This window comes from Carcharhinus amblyrhynchos, chromosome 10 (genome assembly GCF_965287045.1).
Source record: "Carcharhinus amblyrhynchos chromosome 10, sCarAmb.v2.hapA, whole genome shotgun sequence".
Taxonomy (NCBI): domain Eukaryota; kingdom Metazoa; phylum Chordata; class Chondrichthyes; order Carcharhiniformes; family Carcharhinidae; genus Carcharhinus; species Carcharhinus amblyrhynchos.
The window spans coordinates 46,051,208-46,072,444 of record NC_137333.1 but is presented as its reverse complement, the minus strand read 5'-3'; the positions used below and the strand labels follow the sequence as shown (position 1 = coordinate 46,072,444).

The 21,237-nt window shown below is 41.9% G+C and overlaps 1 protein-coding gene across 1 annotated transcript in view; it reads right to left on the bottom strand.

The window, feature by feature from the left end:
- Positions 1 to 20,299, bottom strand: part of LOC145348909 (sestrin-3-like) — an 89,244-nt gene extending 68,945 nt beyond the window's left edge. The window contains exon 1 of the mRNA XM_080196974.1: positions 19,963 to 20,299. Within this exon, the coding sequence (XP_080053100.1) occupies positions 19,963 to 20,061 (99 nt within the window). The 5' untranslated portion in view covers positions 20,062 to 20,299. The remainder of the gene's footprint in view (positions 1 to 19,962) is intronic.
- Between the last annotated feature and the right edge of the window lie 938 nt (positions 20,300 to 21,237).

Genomic DNA, 21,237 nt, shown 5'->3' with positions numbered 1-21,237 from the left:
TACACCTAACCTGCTGTTCAAGACCTGAAGTGGCTGATAATGTGAGTGGAAGGAGCACTGATCACAGTTTAAAGAGATGTGTATTGTCTCCAGACAGTACAGTAAGTGAGGTTTTGCAAACCCAGGCAAGTCATGGGGGTTACAGATAGTGCGACATGAACCCAAGATCCCTGTTGAGACCGTCCTCATGTGTGCGGAACTTGGCTATCAGTCTCTGCTCAGCGACTCTGCGCTGTCGTGTGTCGTGAAGGCCGCCTTGGAGAATGCTTACCCGAAGGTCAGAGGCTGAATGCCCGTGACCACTGAAGTGTTCACCAACAGGAAGGGAACAGTCTTGCCTGGTGACTGTCGAGCGATGTTCATTCATCCGTTGTCGTAGCGTCTGCATGGTCTCCCCAATGTACCATGCTTCGGGACATCCTTTCTTGCAACGTATCAGGTAGACAATGTTGGCCAAGTTGCAAGAGTATTTACCATGTACCTGGTGGATGGTATTCTCACGTGTGATGATGGTATCCATGTCGATGATCCGGCATGTCTTGCAGAGGTTGCTGTGACAGGGTTGTGTGGTATTGTGGTCACTATTCTCCTGAAGGCTGGGTAGTTTGCTGCGAACAATGGTCTGTTTGAGGTTGTGTGGTTGTCTGAAAGCAAGAAGTGGGGGTGTGGGGATAGCCCTGGCGAGATGTTCGTCTTCATCAATGATATGTTGAAGACTCCGGAGAAGATGTCGTAGCTTCTCCGCTCCGGGGAAGTACTGGACGACGAAGGGTACTCTGTCCACTGTGTCCCGTGTTTGCCTTCTGAGGAGATCGGTGCGGTTTTTCGCTGTGGCGCATCGGAACTGCCGATCTATGAGTCGAGCACCATATCCTGTTCTTATGAGGGCATCTTTCAGGGTCTGGAGGTGTCTGTCACGATCCTCCTCATCTGAGCAAATCCTGTGTATACGGAGGGCTTGTCCATAGGGAATGGCTTCTTTAACATGTTTAGGGTGGAAACTGGAGAAGTGGAGCATTGTGAGATTGTCTGTGGGCTTGCGGTACAGTGAGGTGCTGAGGTGACCGTCCTTAATGGAGATGCGTGTGTCCAAGAATGCAACTGATTCTGGGGAATAGTCCATGGTGAGTCTGATGGTGGGGTGGAATTTGTTGATATCATCATATAGTTGTTTCAGTGACTGTTCACCATGAGGCCAAAGGAAGAAAATGTCATCGATGTATCTAGTGTATAGCATCGGTTGAAGATTCTGTGCAGTGAAGAAGTCTTGTTCGAACCTGTGCATGAAGATGTTGGCATATTGAGGTGCAAATTTGGTCCCCATGGCTGTTCCATGTGTCTGGATGAAAAACTGGTTGTTGAAGGTGAAGACATTGTGGTCCAGGATAAAGCGGATGAGTTGTAAAATTGCATCTGGAAACTGGCAGTTGTCAGCATTGAGCACTGAGGCAGTCGCAGCAATGCCATCGTTGTGGGGGATGTTGGTGTAGAGCGCTGAGACATCCATTGTGATGAGGAGTGTCCCTGGTTCAACTGCTCCGTGTGTGCTGAGTTTCAGTAGGAAGTCCGTAGTGTCGCGACAAAAGCTGGGGGTTCTTTGTACAATGGGTTTCAGGATGCCCTCGACGTAGCCAGAGAGGTTCTCACACAGAGTCCCATTGCCCGATACAATGGGACTCTGTGTGAGAACCTCTCCGGCTACGTCGAGGGCATCCTGAAACCCATTGTACAAAGAACCCCCAGCTTTTGTCGCGACACTACGGACTTCCTACTGAAACTCAGCACACACGGAGCAGTTGAACCAGGGACACTCCTCATCACAATGGATGTCTCAGCGCTCTACACCAACATCCCCCACAACGATGGCATTGCTGCGACTGCCTCAGTGCTCAATGCTGACAACTGCCAGTTTCCAGATGCAATTTTACAACTCATCCGCTTTATCCTGGACCACAATGTCTTCACCTTCAACAACCAGTTTTTCATCCAGACACATGGAACAGCCATGGGGACCAAATTTGCACCTCAATATGCCAACATCTTCATGCACAGGTTCGAACAAGACTTCTTCACTGCACAGAATCTTCAACCGATGCTATACACTAGATACATCGATGACATTTTCTTCCTTTGGCCTCATGGTGAACAGTCACTGAAACAACTATATGATGATATCAACAAATTCCACCCCACCATCAGACTCACCATGGACTATTCCCCAGAATCAGTTGCATTCTTGGACACACGCATCTCCATTAAGGACGGTCACCTCAGCACCTCACTGTACCGCAAGCCCACAGACAATCTCACAATGCTCCACTTCTCCAGTTTCCACCCTAAACATGTTAAAGAAGCCATTCCCTATGGACAAGCCCTCCGTATACACAGGATTTGCTCAGATGAGGAGGATCGTGACAGACACCTCCAGACCCTGAAAGATGCCCTCATAAGAACAGGATATGGTGCTCGACTCATAGATCGGCAGTTCCGATGCGCCACAGCGAAAAACCGCACCGATCTCCTCAGAAGGCAAACACGGGACACAGTGGACAGAGTACCCTTCGTCGTCCAATACTTCCCCGGAGCGGAGAAGCTACGACATCTTCTCCGGAGTCTTCAACATATCATTGATGAAGACGAACATCTCGCCAGGGCTATCCCCACACCCCCACTTCTTGCTTTCAGACAACCACACAACCTCAAACAGACCATTGTTCGCAGCAAACTACCCAGCCTTCAGGAGAACAGTGACCACAATACCACACAACCCTGTCACAGCAACCTCTGCAAGACATGCCGGATCATCGACATGGATACCATCATCACACGTGAGAATACCGTCCACCAGGTACATGGTAAATACTCTTGCAACTTGGCCAACATTGTCTACCTGATACGTTGCAAGAAAGGATGTCCCGAAGCATGGTACATTGGGGAGACCATGCAGACGCTACGACAACGGATGAATGAACATCGCTCGACAATCACCAGGCAAGACTGTCCCCTTCCTGTTGGTGAACACTTCAGTGGTCACGGGCATTCAGCCTCTGACCTTCGGGTAAGCATTCTCCAAGGCGGCCTTCACGACACACGACAGCGCAGAGTCGCTGAGCAGAGACTGATAGCCAAGTTCCGCACACATGAGGACGGTCTCAACAGGGATCTTGGGTTCATGTCGCACTATCTGTAACCCCCATGACTTGCCTGGGTTTGCAAAACCTCACTTACTGTACTGTCTGGAGACAATACACATCTCTTTAAACTGTGATCAGTGCTCCTTCCACTCACATTATCAGCCACTTCAGGTCTTGAACAGCAGGTTAGGTGTAAGGATTCGCATTTTAATCAGTAATCTCTAAACTGTCTGTGCTTTATATGCTCTGTCTGAGGCCAGAACTCTCCATTCACCTGACGAAGGGGGTAACCCCAAAAGCTAGTGAGTATATTATCAAATAAATAGGTTGGACTAAAACCTGGTGTTGTCAGACTTTTTACTGTATTCTCCAGCCCCACATGGCTCAAATACTGTCTGTGCAGGAGTGGGCAGGACTGAGAATTATTCCATCATCTTTGACATAGAAAATGTTGACAAATGCACATATGGATATGTTTTTATTGATAGCTTCTAGGTTTTAATTGCTGTACTGATTATTTATCTCATTTCTCTCCTGAAATGCATCCTGTTGTAAATTGATCAGCAGTTTGAGGCATTGTCTCCTGTCAATCTGCAATACAATGGAAATGTTATTTAAATTCCAAGCTAAATGATATACTAATTAGGATAACTTAGTTCCAGTCAAACCAAACTAGATATACAGTACCAGATCACCAAGGACTTCGCTTGGTCCTGGATACAGTTGTATAAGTTGAAATACAAGCAATGCAACAATGAATAAATTTGAGATTTTGTTCAACTATTAGCAAAAAATAATGAAAATACTTTGTGATTATGGTTTGTGCTTCATCCCAAGGTTTTCCTTACGCTATTAGCTCAGTGACCGTTTTCATAAGCAGACCAATTCTCTGGTGAAATCCACACCTTTTATCCTGTGTTGAATTTAGGTTAGTGCAGCCAGCCTAATAAATAAATCATCCACTGCAGAATTTACAAGATACCCAGCACATTGTGTCATCCCAGACACCATGTGCGACCAAGCAAAACTGTTGTTCACATTTCCAAGTACAACAGTGCAAATGTTCATGGGAAACAATGTTCACGTGAAATGGAATTGGCCTCCAAGATATGATAAACCTCCTCAGAAGGTTTATTCATTTGGATAAAACAGTTGATATGGTCTTACAGGTTAAAGATGCTCACTGAAGATGAATGGGACACTGAAAAAAATCCAAGTTTTGAACATTTTTATCCTTTAAGGCAGGGCTGTCAATTACTCCTGATCAAAGGCATACAATATTCAGCTCATGGAAATGGTTCTCTTGCACTTTTAACAAAATGCCAAAAATCATCAGGGTCTCATACCGGCTACAATTCTCTATATTATGCAATATAATCTACACCTCCACCAAGATATCACAGCATTCTTTCAACATGGACTGCATTCATTCATCACAATGATGTTTGCTCCACATTGGGAAGGCCGAACACAGACTGAATGATCACTTTGCGAAACATCTCCATTCAGTCCACAAACATGACCCAAAGCTTTCAGTTGTTCCATGTTTTAATTTTCAACCTCATCAATACAAGCACAAGAGATAGTATCAGTTTTTAATTGGACTCATTACAGCCTTCTGGACTTGGAGTTTAACAATTTCATTCTGTCTACCTACCACTGTGGCAATAATTCTACTATTCCAGTTAGACCTCCTCTAGACTCATCTTTTGTTTCTTGTCCCGTTACCTCTCATACCTTTCATCCTTATGAACTTTCCTGTTTGTGCCTCTGTCCTTGTTTAAAATCATTAGATCTTTAACTTTTTCTCAGCACTCGTGAAGCATTGCTGGATTATACAGGTGGTAGTGGGTGGGTGGGTCGGGGGCTGCTGGGGGGTGGCGTGGAGAGAGATAATTGCTCACGTTCTGCTCCCTTACAGTAGTTGCAAAATAACCAACTTTGTTTAAAAAAATTGTCCTACGTTGCTGGTGATCTAAACTAGCAGAGAATGGGACTTCTGCCCCTCATGGGAGCAAGTCCTGTCTGAATGTTGTTGGCCAGTCTGATCGGCCAGCTCCAGTAGTGGGCATTGCTGGAACTGCAAACAGTCCCACGGTAGAAAGAGCAATAGATCCCAGAAGATCAAGGTTCATGTAATTCTGGAATTTTTGTTTTTATTCCAACTCAGACCAATCAAGTCCAATTCAGAGTCTCAACAAGTTGAGACATTCCTGATCCGAGCTGACAAGACAGGGCTCTCACCTCCTGTCTTGGGCTTGATCTACATGATCCAAGGTTTGATCTTATTTGCATCTTAGCCAAAAGGCCAAGATACCGTTTTTAAAAATTGCTTCAAAATGAAGCTAAAACGTAAACTAATGACTTCAACCAAGCACAGCAAGTCAATACTACACTTTATCTTAGTCAAAAAGTCCAAGAAGCGATTTGGGCAAGGAGGAGATGAGTGGTAGGGTTTTGGAGAACAGGCAAGGAGGCAGGTAAAACAGTTTGGTCCTGATGCACACAGGTGGTCTCCAAAAAAATGAACCCCTCCCTTTCCACCTCAAATAACAAAGAAAACTGACACGCAGAATAGAATCCCTACAGTGCAGAAGGAAGGCCTTCAGTCAATTGAGTCTGCATTGACTCTTCGATAGAGCATCCCATCAGGATCCCATCCCTGTAACCCAACGAATCCCCCTAACCTGCACATTTCTGTACTGTGGGAGGAAACTGGAGCACCTGGGGGAATCCCATGCAGACACAAGGAGAATGTGCAAACTCCACACAGACACAGTCACCCAAGCCTAGAATTGAATCCTTGGCCCTGTGAGGCAGCAGTGCTAACCACTCTACCACCATGCTGCCCTCACTCTTCCCTGCTTGTCCAAGCCAAATGCATTATGGCATGGGCAGCGTAATATTCAGGTTAACAAGCTCATTTGCTTGTATTTGGTTCTCTTTTAAAATGGGTGGGGAGGTGTGGGTTGCCAATTTCAGCACTTACCCACCTACCATATTGACATTAGTTCACAACCCAACATCATCTCGCTGGATTTTACCCACATGGGGGATAGCAGCAGTACCAGTTTGCAAAAATAAATCTCTGCCTTTGACTCTCTCTCTCCATTGATGCTACCAGACCTGCTGGGCATTTCCAGCATTTCTGGTTTTTAAATAACATCTTAACCAAGTTCCTTTTACCAAGCCCTAGAGAGGAAATAATGGTTTGATCACATTTCCCTCAATAGTAGATTTCAAAAGATAACACTGATTTATAAACATTGAAAATGGGAGGAGGCCATTCGGCCCTTAGTGAGTCTTCTACCATTCAATATCATGGCTGATCTTCTCTCTCATTTTTCTGCATAGAGGTCAGTCACCAGTGGAGTGCCCCAGGGATCTGTTCTGGGACCCTTGCTGTTTGTAATTTTCATAAGTGACCTGGATGGGTTGGTAGGTTTGCCGACGACACAAACGTTGGTGGTGTCGTGGATAGTCTGGAGGGATGTCAAAAGTTGCAGCATGACATAGATAGGATGCAAGATTGTGTGAAGTGGCAGATGGACTTCAACCCAGATAAATGTGTAGTGGTCCACTTTGGCAGGTCAAATGGGATGAAGGAGTATAATAACAAGGGTAAGACTCTTAGCAGTGTACAGGATCAGAAGGACCTTGGGGTCTGGGTCCATAGGACTCTTAAATTGGCCTCGCAGATGGAGGATGTGGTTAAGGCGGCAAATGGTGTACTGGCCTTCATCAATCGAGGGATTGAGTTTAGGAGTCGGGAGATAATACTGCAGCTTTATAAGACCCTGGTCAGACCCCACTTGGAGTACTGTGCTCAGTTCTGGTCACCTTATTACAGGAGGGATGTGGAAGCTACTGAAAGGATGCAGAGGAGAGTTACAAGGAGGTTGCCTGGATTGGGTGGCATGCCTTATGAGAATAGGTTGAAGGAGCTCGGTCTTTTCTCCTTGGAGTGACAAAGGATGAGAGGTGACCTGATAGAGGTGCATCAGATGTTGAGAGGTATTGATCAGGCGGATTCTCAGGAGGCTTTTTCCCAGAGCTGAAATGGTTGCCACGATAGGATACAAATTTAAGGTGCTGGGGAGTAGGTACAGAGGAGATGTTAGGGGTAAGTTTTTCACTCAGAGTGGTGGGTAAGTGGAATCAGCTGCCGTCAGTAGTGGTGGAGGCAAGTTTGATAGGGTCTTTTAAAGAGACTTCTGGATGAGTACACGGGACTTAATAGGGTTGAGGGTTATAGGTAAGCCTAGTAGGTAGGGATATGATCGGCGCAACTTGTGAGCCAAAGGGCTCATTTGTGCTGTAGTTTTTCTATGTTTCTATCTCAATACCACATTCCCATGCTCTCTCCATACCTCCTCTTCACACCGTCGGTGTCCAGAAATATACCTATTTCCTTCCTAAATATATTCAGTGGCTTGGCCTCCATAGCCTCCTGTGGGAGAAGCAAGCTGGATGAGCCCAGCTTCACGTTCTTAAGGATCCTCCCGATGTTTCTCTTAAAACAAAATTTGCTGATTTTTGCACTTAAGACTTTTTCACGTAGTTACTAGCTGCAGAACCATGTTGATCAATCATTGGCACCAGGTTACCTGTATGGTACACTTTTTTTGGGGGGAGGTGGGGAAGAAGAGGAGAAAAATGGGGCTAATGGACAAGGAAGAGATTGCACATATAAAAATGCTAGAGACGTTTGTTTAGTTCTGAGGAAATTGTCATTAACTACAGCACGTACACGCAGATAGTTACACAATCTATGGCACACATTTAATTGTGAAAGGACCGATTCTGGCAGCAGATTCAATTATTAAAACACTTAGAGCAACCTTGACATGGTGCAACCCACCATAGTGTGTATCTTCGAGAGTTCACAGATTAGGTTTCTTCCCTATTGTTTGACGCAGGCAGGGATAGTAGTTAGAATAAAGAAATACAAAATTAGGATTCAGCATTGAATAACTGACCATATCCAGTCACAATAATAACCCTTCAAAACCAGATTATATTACTCCAAATTCATTCCAGTAACCAGTCTCTACATTAATGGCAGAAGACAGGAAATACTTGAATAAAACAACTAATTTGAAACAAAGTGCACAACCTCCTATAGTTGTGCAAAGGGTTCAAATTTCAAACAATTTTAACATGGTCTCTGTCCATGTTATGTAATCAAGATGGGCTGGGGGGTGGTCAGTTAAAAATATTCTTCAACTGAAGATTAGACGAGACTAACTGAGCAAGCTGTAGCCAGGGGACCCATGTGGCCCATCTGGGTTGAGAGTGAGAGTTCATGAGACACTTGACAGTTGCCTATGCAGAGGATTGCCACATTCTGCTAATTTCTGTCCGCATAGTGTTTTTCCAGTGATTTGATTGAAGTGATAAGCACATAAAACAAAGGCATGTGAAGTGAAATGCATATTGATGGAACACCATGCACTCCCATTGAATCTAGAGTGCAAATTTTTTGTTTTTAATCACTTGAAATTGATAATTCTATTAATAAGTGATTAAACATTTTCTATAACTGAAATATTCAGTGTATATTAAATGTATTTAATATTATTCATGAGGTCATGCTCAGTGAAAGAGCCAAATGAAATGAAGGAGAGCCACTCATGCTGCCCACTCATTAGCCAAGGTTGTCCGTCACCAGACTAAAGCCAAAATTCCTCAATGGTTTCCGGAAATTCCATCCCCTCTCCCAACCACTCACTTAAGTGGCCATCCCCCTTGATGGATCACAAATTTAAATCCTAAATTCCATCAACTACTGAACTCTTAATTCTATCACTGCAATACTAAACTCAAGTCTTTTGCTAGGCAGCACAGTGGTTAGCACTGCTGCCTCACAGCATGAAAGAGATCCAGGTTTGATTCCCGGCTTGGGTCAATGTCTGTGCATTCTCCTAGTGTTTGTGTGGGTTTCCTCTGGGTGCTCCGGTTTCCTCCCACTGCAAAAGATGTGCTGGTTAGGTGCACTGGCCATGCTAAATTCTCCCTCAGTGTACTTGAACAGACACCAGAGTGTGGAAACCAGAGAATTTTCACAGTAACTTCACTGCAGTGTTAATGTAAGCCTACTTCCAACACTAAATTAAAACTAGTGATTTTAATACACCAGTTCCTTCAAAATTCTTGTCAGCTCACCATCCTCCACAATTTCCATCTGCTCCAAGACCCAGGCACTCATTCCATCTCTCACTACATTTCTTTTTCTGAATATGGCTTTGCAAGATATCTTGTGATGCAGTTCTATGTTAACTTGCTCGTCCATGCCAATGCTACGTTACAACATGCTACAAGGTGGTGACTCTCTTGGAAGCAATTTCACACTGCAGGCAATTGCATGCATGAGGCATGGATGGAGATCATAGAATCATACAATGCGCAAGAGGCCCTTCAGCCCATCAAAACTGCACCGACACGTTAGAAAGACCTGAACTCAGAATTTTCAGACAACTAAAGAAATTTTGCATGTCAGCTACAACTCTCACCAACTTTTACAGATGCACCATAGAAAGCATTCTTTCTGGTTGTACTACAGCTTGGTATGGTTCCAGCAGGAAACTATACCAAATGAGGCCCAGTCCTTCATGGAAACCAGCCTCCCATCTACTGACCCTATCTATACTTCCCGCTACCTCAGAAAATCAACCAGCATAATCAAGGACCCCACTCATTCTCTCTTCCACCTTCTTCCGTTGGGAAAAAGATACGAAGTCTGAGGTCATGTACCAACCGACTCAAGAACAGTTTCTTCCCTGCAGCCATCAGAATTTTGAATTGACCTATCTTGCATTAAGTTGATCTTTCTCTATACGCTAGCTATTATTATAACATGACATTTTGCATCTCTCCTTTCCTTCTCCATGTACAGTATGCTTTTGTCTGTTTAGCATGCAAGAAACGATACTTTTTCATTGTATATTAATAAATGGTGATAACAACAAATCATATTAAATCAACTCCCACCTAATCCCATCTGCCAGCACTTGGCACGTAACATTCAGGGTTATGGGCCAACTGCTCATCCAGGTACTTTTTAAAAGCACGTGAGGCAATCACATCTGTGAAAAGTAGCAACCGAGAGAATGGACTGTGAAACACGCGAAAGGTTCAGAAAAATCCACTTAATATCCGTGACTTCCAAATTTAAGGCAAAGTACAGCGAGATTCTTATTAAAGAAGATGAAGCAGCAGCAGGAACAACTTGCATTTATTTGGAAAATTCAACATGATAAAAAATTGACAGAATCTTATAAGGAGATTGAAAGCAAAGCTGAAAGATGGCGAAGCAGAATGGCTTAGGAGAGAATGCCAGAACTTTCTAGACAGTTTAAAAACCCCACTGTTACCTGCCAAAGTGCCTCAAAATTTTGAAGGATATCTTAAAACACTGGTTGTGAGTAACCATGTACAACCCAATGAGGAACCAGTCCAGTTGTTGTGTAAACAATTAGTAAAGAATATTTAAAGTGAAAGAAAAACAAAGGATATTAATAACTAAACACACCGTTTAGTATGAAATTACCTCATCTCAAAATATACCCACGACCCCTGGGCTCACTGAGACACCCCTTATCCTAAGCATCTAATTTAGTAGCTCTACAATCCAGCTAATAGAATATAGTTTGGATGGCCAAGTGTTGGAAAATGCATTTTCCTGGTTCAGCAAAGGCACAAAACTGCATCTTTCAGAGGAAAAAATCTACAACTTTCCATGATTTTTGTCATAAATGGAACTGGCCCCTCAAGATTAGATGGGTATGAACCATCTGACTGTTCATTAGAAAACAAGCCTCCTTCCTTACTGAGGGTGCTAACAGTTGTGCTGTTCAGTCTCTGATATTACACACTGTGGGTTCATCTGTGTACATCTTTCAAATTCCTTGCCCCATTGATCTCTGGTGAAGAGTTGCTCCAATGTGGCATTTCACGCCTCAATCTCTCTAGATTCCTGCTAATCTTGTTATGGGGAAAATCACATCTCGTTATTCTAAACATCCATAATCTTGTTATTGTTCTGTTATTATACCAAATAGTAGCAAGTTCCATTAATTTGTTCCATTAGCCAAATAATCTGCCTGAATTGAATGCAAGTCAACTTTTGATTCTAATTAACTGAACTCAATATAAATTGTACCAAATTCATATATTGCTTAATTCAAATTGACCAAGAAATTTCAGCTTCAAGAGAGCAACTGACTCCCCTGCATCCAAAATCCTGTGAAAACATCTCCAACTCCTAGTTGGAGTCAGAAAGACTTCTGACTCACTTACCAAAAGAGTTACCCAATAAATGTTACAAGAAAAACATATGGAACTCCTGGATAACGACACAACTGTGCACCCACTCCCCTGTCCCCATGGCTTTTGCAAATCCCTCATCCAACTCTGACTCTCCACTCCCCTTCCCATCTTATCTGACATGACCTCACCACCCCATCCATCTGGCACCCTACCAGCCTATCCACCTACAGTACAAGCACACACACTGAAAAGCTATTTAAAATGTCCCAAAGATTTTCATTGTTTGTAATTTAGATAGGTAGTGCCATAAAAAGAGGGTATGGCTTGGCCCCATATGATCCTGCTCTGTGAGAAAGGATTCCAAGAACAGGTACGCTCCATATTTCTGAAGAGATCCAGTTCAGACATCCCAATGAGAAAAACTCCAAAATAGGAGCAGGGTGGCAATTCAATGGTGATTGCTACGCCTTGGAATATTTAGTCTGTTGCTTTGTCCATTGGTGGTCAACTTGGCATTAAAACATCATGTGGTGCGGCAGCTCCACATTTGCTGCATTTGAAGGCAGTGTGCTGAGAGGGAGCAGAATTTATTCAACACTTCTCAGGCAACTGAGATTTCCATTTATCCCCAACTCTTCCAAAGAAAGCAGCAGAGATCCTGATCATGAGTGCTTAATTCCAAATTGCAATTTCATACGTATTCTGCAGCATAGAGCTATTTAATGTTGTTGCAACTGTGAAATGCATTCCCAGCCTTTAGTTACATTAATTCAACCTGCATGTCCACTGCCCAGTTAAAGAGCCAAAATTTGCAAATACTTTAATCTTTGTGTTAAGGCATCAATTAGAAGGCAATAGCTATGTTATACCTGCTTCACGTACCTGCATACTGATTTCAGCACAAACTATTCACATTGTGTGATTAAAAACAGCAAACAGGAGGCGATTGTGGGGAAGAAGCAGGTCAAATTTTAGCAATCTGCTTCTATAGTCTGCACCATGCAAACATCTTCCTGTGGTTGAATGCAACTTTACTCAAATCAGCTGTCTCACTTTCTAATTCTCTGACGCCTAGCAGCACATGAGACAGACAAAGCACATGTCTGTTTCCATAGCTAGTCTTAGTTCGAATAGGTTGGTAGCCTGTCACCAGAGGTTATCATGATGTGGAAATGCCAGCATTGGACTGAGGTAAACACAGTAAGAAGCCTTACAACACCAGGTTAAAGTCCAACAGGTTTATTTGTTGGCAAACGCCACTAGCTTTCAGAGCGCTGACTCACCTGACAACAGAGCAGCATTCCAAAAGCTAGTGGCGTTTGCTACCAAATAAACATGTTGGACTTTAACCTGGTATTGTAAGACTTCTTACCAGAGGTTATGCCATAGGATGCCATTCCATATCAAGCATAGCTAACCAGAAGAGAGAGGACTCTCCCTCTATTATTGCCTGTCCAAAGCAGACTGGAAGTTCTTGTATGTTGATAATCTAGAATCCTTACAGGGCAGAAGGTGGCCATTTGGTCCATCGAGTCTGCATCAACAGACCCCATTCCTGTAACCCCACGTACAGAGATGATTTAGGATGGCCAATCAACTTAACCTGCACATTTTTTTGGCCAGATTATATATGCACCTTCCGTGATCATCAAGTCTTAGACCCGAACCCAGAGCTTTTGGCTCAGAAGCAGGGATGCTACCCACTGTGCCAAGACCTCTGTCACTTCCTACATCAATTTAGTAAACACAACCAGAATTTGGATCAATTGTAGTAAAAACACTGCTGTGCAATTTTTCTACATTTTCTACTGCAATGCTAGAAAGCACTATAAAGTAAAAAGGGACTGAACATTACTGTTGTGACAAACATCATCATGGTAACCACTGACACTCCTGAACTTTCAAAAATGCCCCAAAATACATGAGACAATCTCACAAATAGAGTTGTAAATAGAGACTCATTACAAACTTGTGGCTTCATTCACAATTCCACCTCTGAGCTAAATATTACAGCAAGTCTACCATGGCCTAGTTTATGGTAAACCAACAAAAAAAACTCCATTTGAAATATCTGTTTTCAGTTAGTGATCTAAAATTCAGTTAAATCAAACGCAAGGTGGACAAACCAAAGATTAAAGCAGCTGCAGTATAGTGGAAACATGTATTACCCCACAATTTCAAATTTAATTATGCTATACCAGTTCATCACAGTAAGCTTTTAAAAAATGTTATATCAATGTTCATAGGCCAAAAGTAAAACAATTGAAAGGTCTCCTTTTGTTTTGGAGAGGGTGCAAAGGAGATGTATTAGAATGATGAGCACAAGTGAGAGACTTTAGTTACAGGGTGAAACAAGAGAAATTGGGATTATTGCCTGTGACAAAATAAACTATTCTCCCTCTTCATCATTCTTAACGAGTCTGCAGCATTTGACATAGTTAATCGCACAAATGTCCTTCAATTCCTCTCCACTGTCATCCAGCGGGTTAGGACTGCAATCATTGATTATTTTATTTATCTAAAGTAAAGCCAATGATTTTTCTCTTCCTACTTCCACACTGTAATTCTGGTGTCTCCCAAGCATTAACCCTCAGAATCCCCATCCCATTTCTCATCTACTTGCTGCCCTCTGCAATATCTGAAAACATCGCACTAATTACCACCACTCATCACTATCAATAGTTCCAAAATTATTAGACTGCTTGTCCAACATCCACTAACAAATGAGCATAATTTCCACAAACAAGTTTTTTAAAAAGCTTTTGATCTGGGATGAGGGTCGCTGGCAAGGCCAGCATTTGTTACCTATTCCTAATTGAGGTAATGAACCAACTTTATGAACCACAGCATTAAGGTGGGAATTCCAGGAATTTGACTGTTAGACAGTGAAGGGATGGCAATATAGTTTTAATAGAAGATGGAGTGTAGTTTGGGGGAGAATGTCAGGGTGCTAATGTTCCATAAGTCTGTTGCTCTTACCCTTTCAGGTAGCAAGAGATTGCAGATTTGGAAGGTGCTGTAAAAGGAGGTCTGATGAGTTCTGGAGTGCATCTTAGATTGTACAAAATGCTGCCAGAGGTGCTATGGTGGTGGAGAGACTAAACGTTTAAAGCGATGGATGAGGTGCCGATAAAGCCAACTGCTTTGTCTTGGATGATGTCAAGCTCCCAGTATTGTTTAAGCCATACTCATTCAAACATGGGAATTATTCCATCTTGCAAACGTGAGGTTACCTAAATTTCAGCTGCCCAGGTTCTTAATTGCACTAAGTACCATGCACCCATCACCCCGTGCTCACAGAACAATGGCTTCCAGTTAATCAGGGTTTAATCAAGCACACAAAATGAGGTGTGATGGGAAAAAGTATTTTTGGTGGTAAGGTTTAAAAATTAGAACAATTAATGGGGATGCAAATACTCCCTCAGAACAAAACCAGCCACACCACCGTGTAATTTGACAATGAGACTATTTGAAAAGTTGATCTTGTAACTAGTATAGAAGACAAGAGTTATTCCAAAATACAATGGGTGAGAACGGGGGAGTTATTTCTGGTGGCCTAGCCAATATATTTATTCCTCAAACATCACCACTGCTTTGCCCAAATTAGTGAGTGTTTTCTACTTTGCAATAAAGACTATGCTTCAAAGATATCTCTTATTGGTTCTAAACACTTTTGAGATGTTCAGTGTTCATGAGGAGTTATATAAATGCAAATTTTTCTTTACTGAAATAAGGAGCTTCACTCTGCACATTTATGTGCTTCATTCCAAATGTCAGAACAGGTATTAATCATTTGTATAGAAAAAAATATTCAGTTAAGGAGGGAGGGAGGGAGGGAGGTGGCCATCAAAACTTGAACATCTCCAAAAGGTAACAGGACTTGCATTTCTCCACTCACGTGGAGAAAAAAAGTCTGTTTGCTGATCTCCATAATGTACTGTTTCTCGGCTTGTTTATTTTTTGATGCAGCCAGGGAGTACCTATTAAGACATGCCACCTGTAAGCATTCAATTCACTCAAGATATTTTGCAAGTGCTGTAATCCACCCTCAGTTTGAATGCGTTCATTTTTGCAGGGCACACATTTTACAATAAAGTTAATGCACAATAGTGAAAAATGAACATTCAAATTTCATTTGAAGCGCTTAAGCAGAGTTTGTGTTGGAATTGTACAATATTACAGAAGCTATGAATGTATCAGTATCGAAGCCTGATCATAAGAATTAGGCCATCTGGCCCCTCGAGCCTGCTCTGCCATTCAATATTATGGCTGATCTTTTTGTGGACTCAGCTCCACTTACCCATCTGCTCACTATAACCCTTCAAATCTTTTACTGTTCAAGAATTTATCTTATCTTTGCCTTGAAAACATTCAATGAGGTAGACTCAACTGTTTCATTGGGCAAGAAATTCCACAGATTCACAACCCTTTGGGTGAAGAAGTTCCTCCTCAACTCAGTCCTAAATCTGCTTCACCTTATTTCGAGTCTATGCCTCCTAGTTCTAGTTTCACCTGCCAGTGGAAATGATTTCCCTTCTCCCATCTTATCTATTCCCTTCATAATCTTATATGTTTCTGTAAGATCTCCCCTCATTCTTCTGGATTCCAATGAATATAGCCCCAGTCTACTCAGTCTCTCCTCATAAGCCAACCCTCAACTCCAGAATCAACAGTGAATCTCATCTGCACCCCCTCCAGTGTCAGAATATCCTTTCTCAAGTAAGGAGACCAAAACTGCACACAGTACTCCAGGTGTGGCCTCACCAGCACCTTATACAGCTGCAACATAATATCTTTTTAAACTCCATCCCTCTGGCAACAAAGGACAAAATTCAATTTGCCTTCTTAATTACCTGCTGCACCTGCAAACCAACTCCGAGATTCCTGCACAAGGATACCCAGGTCCCTCTGCACAGCGACATGCTGCAATTTTTTACTATTATTCCTACCAAAATGGATGACCTTACATTTACTAACATTGTACTCCATCTGCCAGACCCTCACCCACTCACTTCAATTATCTATATCTCTTTGCAGACTTTCAGCCTCCTCTGCACTCTTTGCTCTTCCACCCATCTTAATGTCATCTGGGAATTTTGACACACTACACTTGGTCCCAACTTCAAATCATCTATGTAAATCATAAACAATTGCGGTCCCAACACTGATCCCTGAGCACACCACTAGTCACTGATTGCCAACTAGGAAAACACCCATTTATCCATACTCTTTGCTTTCTGATAGTTAACCAATCCTCTATCCATGCTAATACATTACATCGTACTGCAATGTGTTTGTTAATTCAAGGTCATAAATTCAGCCAACATCACTTGTCGATGTAACCCTTCATGCAATATACAATATTCAAAGTACCAAAAAAACAGCCATCAGAAAAAAAACTGGACAAATTAATATACTTTTCTTTAGCACTTTACGGATATAAAAATATTAAAAATGGCATAAAAAAATCACTTTCCAAGTTCCTCAATTAATTACATAAAAATGCCCATACAGGTCTTTACTCAAAAATCAAACAGCACAGAGCAGGTTAAATACAAAACCTAATAGTGATGGCCACTATTGTCTAAAAAATAAGCTTAAACTATTTTATATGGTGTACCTATATTATAGTATACTTTACCCAAACAGCAAAGTGTCTCACTAACACTAATTTTAAAAACGAGTTTTGCCAATGTCTCCTTTATATATTTATTCATTATTAAAGTTTTTAAAAATCTGTTGATTCAGTCGTAACGACTATATAGAAATATACAGACCAAAGCCACCACAACTAACACACATTGATTAGCTCAAAGTCCAGTTTATCATAAAAGATTTTTTTTACTTGAAAGCAGTAAAGCAACAGTCAAATATTGAATTTAAGACTCCTCCCCTATTTAAGTGCCACCTTTAAGAAAGAATAACATCACAAAATACTTCACAGGAACAAAATCTGATACCAAGTCGTTAAGGAGTTATTAAAACAGATGACTAAAAGCTTGGTCAAGATTTGGGTTTGAGGAGGTCATATCAGAGGGGTGAAGATTAAAGAGAGCGAGGGTGGATGGTCGAGGAGAGGGTGGGATTCGAAAGGATCAGAATTCTGAAAGTCAAAGCATTGGTGGACCAGGAGTAAATGAAGGTCAGCAATAACAGGGGTGAACAGGAGTTGCTACAAGTTAGGATGCAGCTGGCAGAGCTTTGGATTAGCCAAGGGAAGAAGAGCAGAGCACTAACCACTGCAAGACTGTGGTGCAAATCTTAGAGCAAAAGAAATCTTATGAACTGCTGCAACTCCCCGAAAAAAGATACTTATACAACTTGATGCACAAATCAGGTCTTTGTTGCATGTTGATATGCCTTTTGCTCCAGGGGGAAATTCCTATATCTGCAAAGTATATTTTACCCAGACGAAAAGTGTGTCACTAATGTCAAAACAAGCTTTCTCAATGCCTCCTTTATATATTTATTCATTATTAAGTTTAAGTTTAAAACAAAATCTGTTGATTAGGTTGTAATGATTGTATCGAAACATACAGACCAAAAACCACACTGATTAGTTCAAGATCCAGTTTACAGGAAATATTCCATTTAATCACAGTTAAAACCTTAATTCCATTTTCTCCAACCATTTAAAAATTGCAATAAAAGAAACAAAGGAGCATTCGGTACAAAATAATGTTTCTCACATCAAAATGAGAAGACCCAAAGAGCCATAAACTACATAAAGAACGTTCAGGCCTCAATTACTGCAATAAATAGGATTATAATAAGCAGTGAACTGCACAGAATTTAAACTTGGACACAAGTGCAAATGCACAAATGAGGGATTAAAAAGCACCCTCCAATCTTTTCATTTCAAACCATCAGACTAAGCTGATAACAGTTAAAAATACTGACATACTAGTATTTGCAAACGCTCTTAACAATTTGCTGCTGAATCAGCAAGTCTGTAAGCACTTCTGAAATTGTAGCAATGAACCAAAGCAAGGATTACTAGAGAACAATTGTGAGCCTTATGCATATCGACTCGTGAACAGAAATCAGGAAAAACAAGTCCCACAGTCACCAGTGACCCTAGATTGAATCAATGTCAAATTACAGGCCATTTCAATGCACCAGGCCTATCCTGATATACTAATGTTCCCAAAAAAAGACAAACTCTTCAGAATATCAAGAGGAGAAAACAGATCAGTTTTTCAGCTCAAAATCTAGGTTACATTCTGTCTCCTAAATACAGCACATCATAGCAAATATCACAATCAAAATATGACCATTTCGCCAAGGTATAGTTGGAATAAAATAAACCCAATTCCATCTTTCAAAAGTTTTATCAGTCCTAAAGATAAAGGGGTGGACAAATGACAATCCCTTTGATCTTGATCCAGCAGGAGAGGCCAGAGGCGCACACTGCCTAGAATAAAAGCAAAATGCTGCGGATGTTGCAGAGATCTGAAAAGTACTGGAAATGCTCAGCAGGGTTGGCAACTTTTGTGGAGAGAAAAACAATTAAAGGTTTGAGTCCATTACTGACTCAAAACAGCTTCTCTCTCCACAGATGCTGCCGGACTTGCTGAGTTTTTCTAGCACTCTCTTGCTTGTATGACACACACTCCGACTAGTTCTTGATTTTAGGAGAATAGGTAATGGGAACGCTGAAATTTAGAACTATTCTGAACTTGGAATCTCTCCCAAAATAACTCTTTGTAATCGAGAGAGATTACTTATGAATTATAATTGGATGGTGCGTTCAATTCAATGTAGAGAATTGATCTCCAGTCAGGAGGACAGAGATAAGATGAGCCAGAACTGAAAAAGGGAAAACTAGGACATTCTGTGGTAGAAAACCCATTTAAATCTATGCACAAGAGTGGAGCTAGATGCGATAGTATTTGAAGTCTCCAACCAACACGGATGGTGCTGGGAGGTGGCGGGGGGGGGCGGCGGCGGACCGGGGTGTAAGATGCGCAAATATTTCACTAAAAGACGGCAGCAATTTCAGTGCAATGTTTTTGTGGAAGAGAAGATCAGGCTCCTCGTTTACTAGCTGATCGGGGAAATTCTTGACCCCTTTAAAAAAAACCCCTACAAATCGATCAGAAAACGCTGGAGAGACTGGGAAGCTATCGGATTTATCGAGTTCAGCGGACGGAGCTTGGAAAAACAACTTTGATTGACATCTCGACCAGCCGCTAACAAGAGGCGAAAGATTTCAGTGTCCAACTCAAAAGAAAGAGGGTCAATGCGGCAGAATAAAGTTTCTTTGTAAAAATTTAACACCCATCAAATAAATACACATCAAAACTCTGTGTTTAAAATCTATTCACACACATTCAAATCCAAAACCTTGACTAAAATACAGATTGAAAAAAAATCAGAGCGTGGGCAGAAGTGTCCCATTTGTGTTTTATTTTTAAAACGGGTGTCGCAAATAGACCAATAGAAGTAACTTGTGCTCGACTTGCCCCCGTTGAACTAACACTGAGGACATGTTATTGACTCTCCGGGTCATACAAAGCAGGCGCCAACTTTATTTATTCCTGCATCGCAAAAAGGTTACCTTTCGAAGGACTTTCTGACAGTTGGTGCAGATCATGTAGTCGATGGGGAGCTTGTCTGAATTCATGGTGTTCTCTTTGCAAGTTGTGGATATGAACATTGTTACTCGGGATTAGGGCTCACCCTCTTCACAGAGCCGCTGAAACAACCATCACATGTGGGCATGAGTCAATGTAAAGAAAAGCGAGCATTCAGTCTCTGGAGCACAATGACCAGAAAAAAACAGGAATTCTCAACTTCTCTACACCTCTCCCACACAATCCCTCAACTCCAACTAAATAACTGCACCAACCAGACCGTCACCAACTCCATCCTCAGCTGTTCAAGAGTTTAATGTAACAATTTCACAGCTGTAACCAATTGCCTTCCCTCCTGACCAATCACTGCACGGGATTGCAACTGGCTGCCCACCCACTGACCAGTCACTGCACAGGATTGCCACAGACTGCCCACCCCCTGACCAATCATTGCACAGGATTGCTACCGACAGCCCACCCCCTGACCAATCACTGCACAAGGACGGCTACCAACTGCCCTATCACTATTCAGAACTGTAACCAATCGTTGTACAGGAATTGAAGGAACCCATAACCAATAATGTCACAGAGTGGCTCCATTTTTAACCAATAATCTTTCAGTGATAAACTAAATGCTCGCTTTCTGACCAATCCTCTTTGAAAATTTGGCCCCGCCCTGCCAGGTAACCAATCACAGAGCTGCTTCCAATGGCCAATCACGGGGTTACATTCACCGTTTTGGTCCAATCAATATGAGCCTGTAATGAAATATTATAAAAATAGAAAGATTTGCATTTATGTATTATTTTTGGAGTCACTATTGCAGTTCCAACATATAAGATCAATCAAAAATGAAAGAAAAACCACGATGGGGAGAAGTTATTTCCATAAAACTATTTGATTTGTCTGCTATCTGCCTTTACACTTATACATGTCCGAAATTTTAAAATAACGCGCTGACCAGCTTTCAATAATCAGGACGGTTCTGCTTGGGTCTTGAATTAACCAGCGTTCCCAAAGGGTTCCCAAAATAATGATCACATTGAAGGTGCGGCCGATATCCCACTTTGGCCTTTATTCCGCTCTGACACATTAAAATGTTCCATTATTTCTGCCTCTCGCTCTATTCCGGAGACGTTGAGTGCGAATCGATCCTGTTGATTAAATGCAGAAAACGTTTACCTTGTTTCATTGCAAAATTGGCAGTTTCAATTCAGCCGAAAATAGTTTTGACATTGCAAAAAAAATTTACCTTGTTG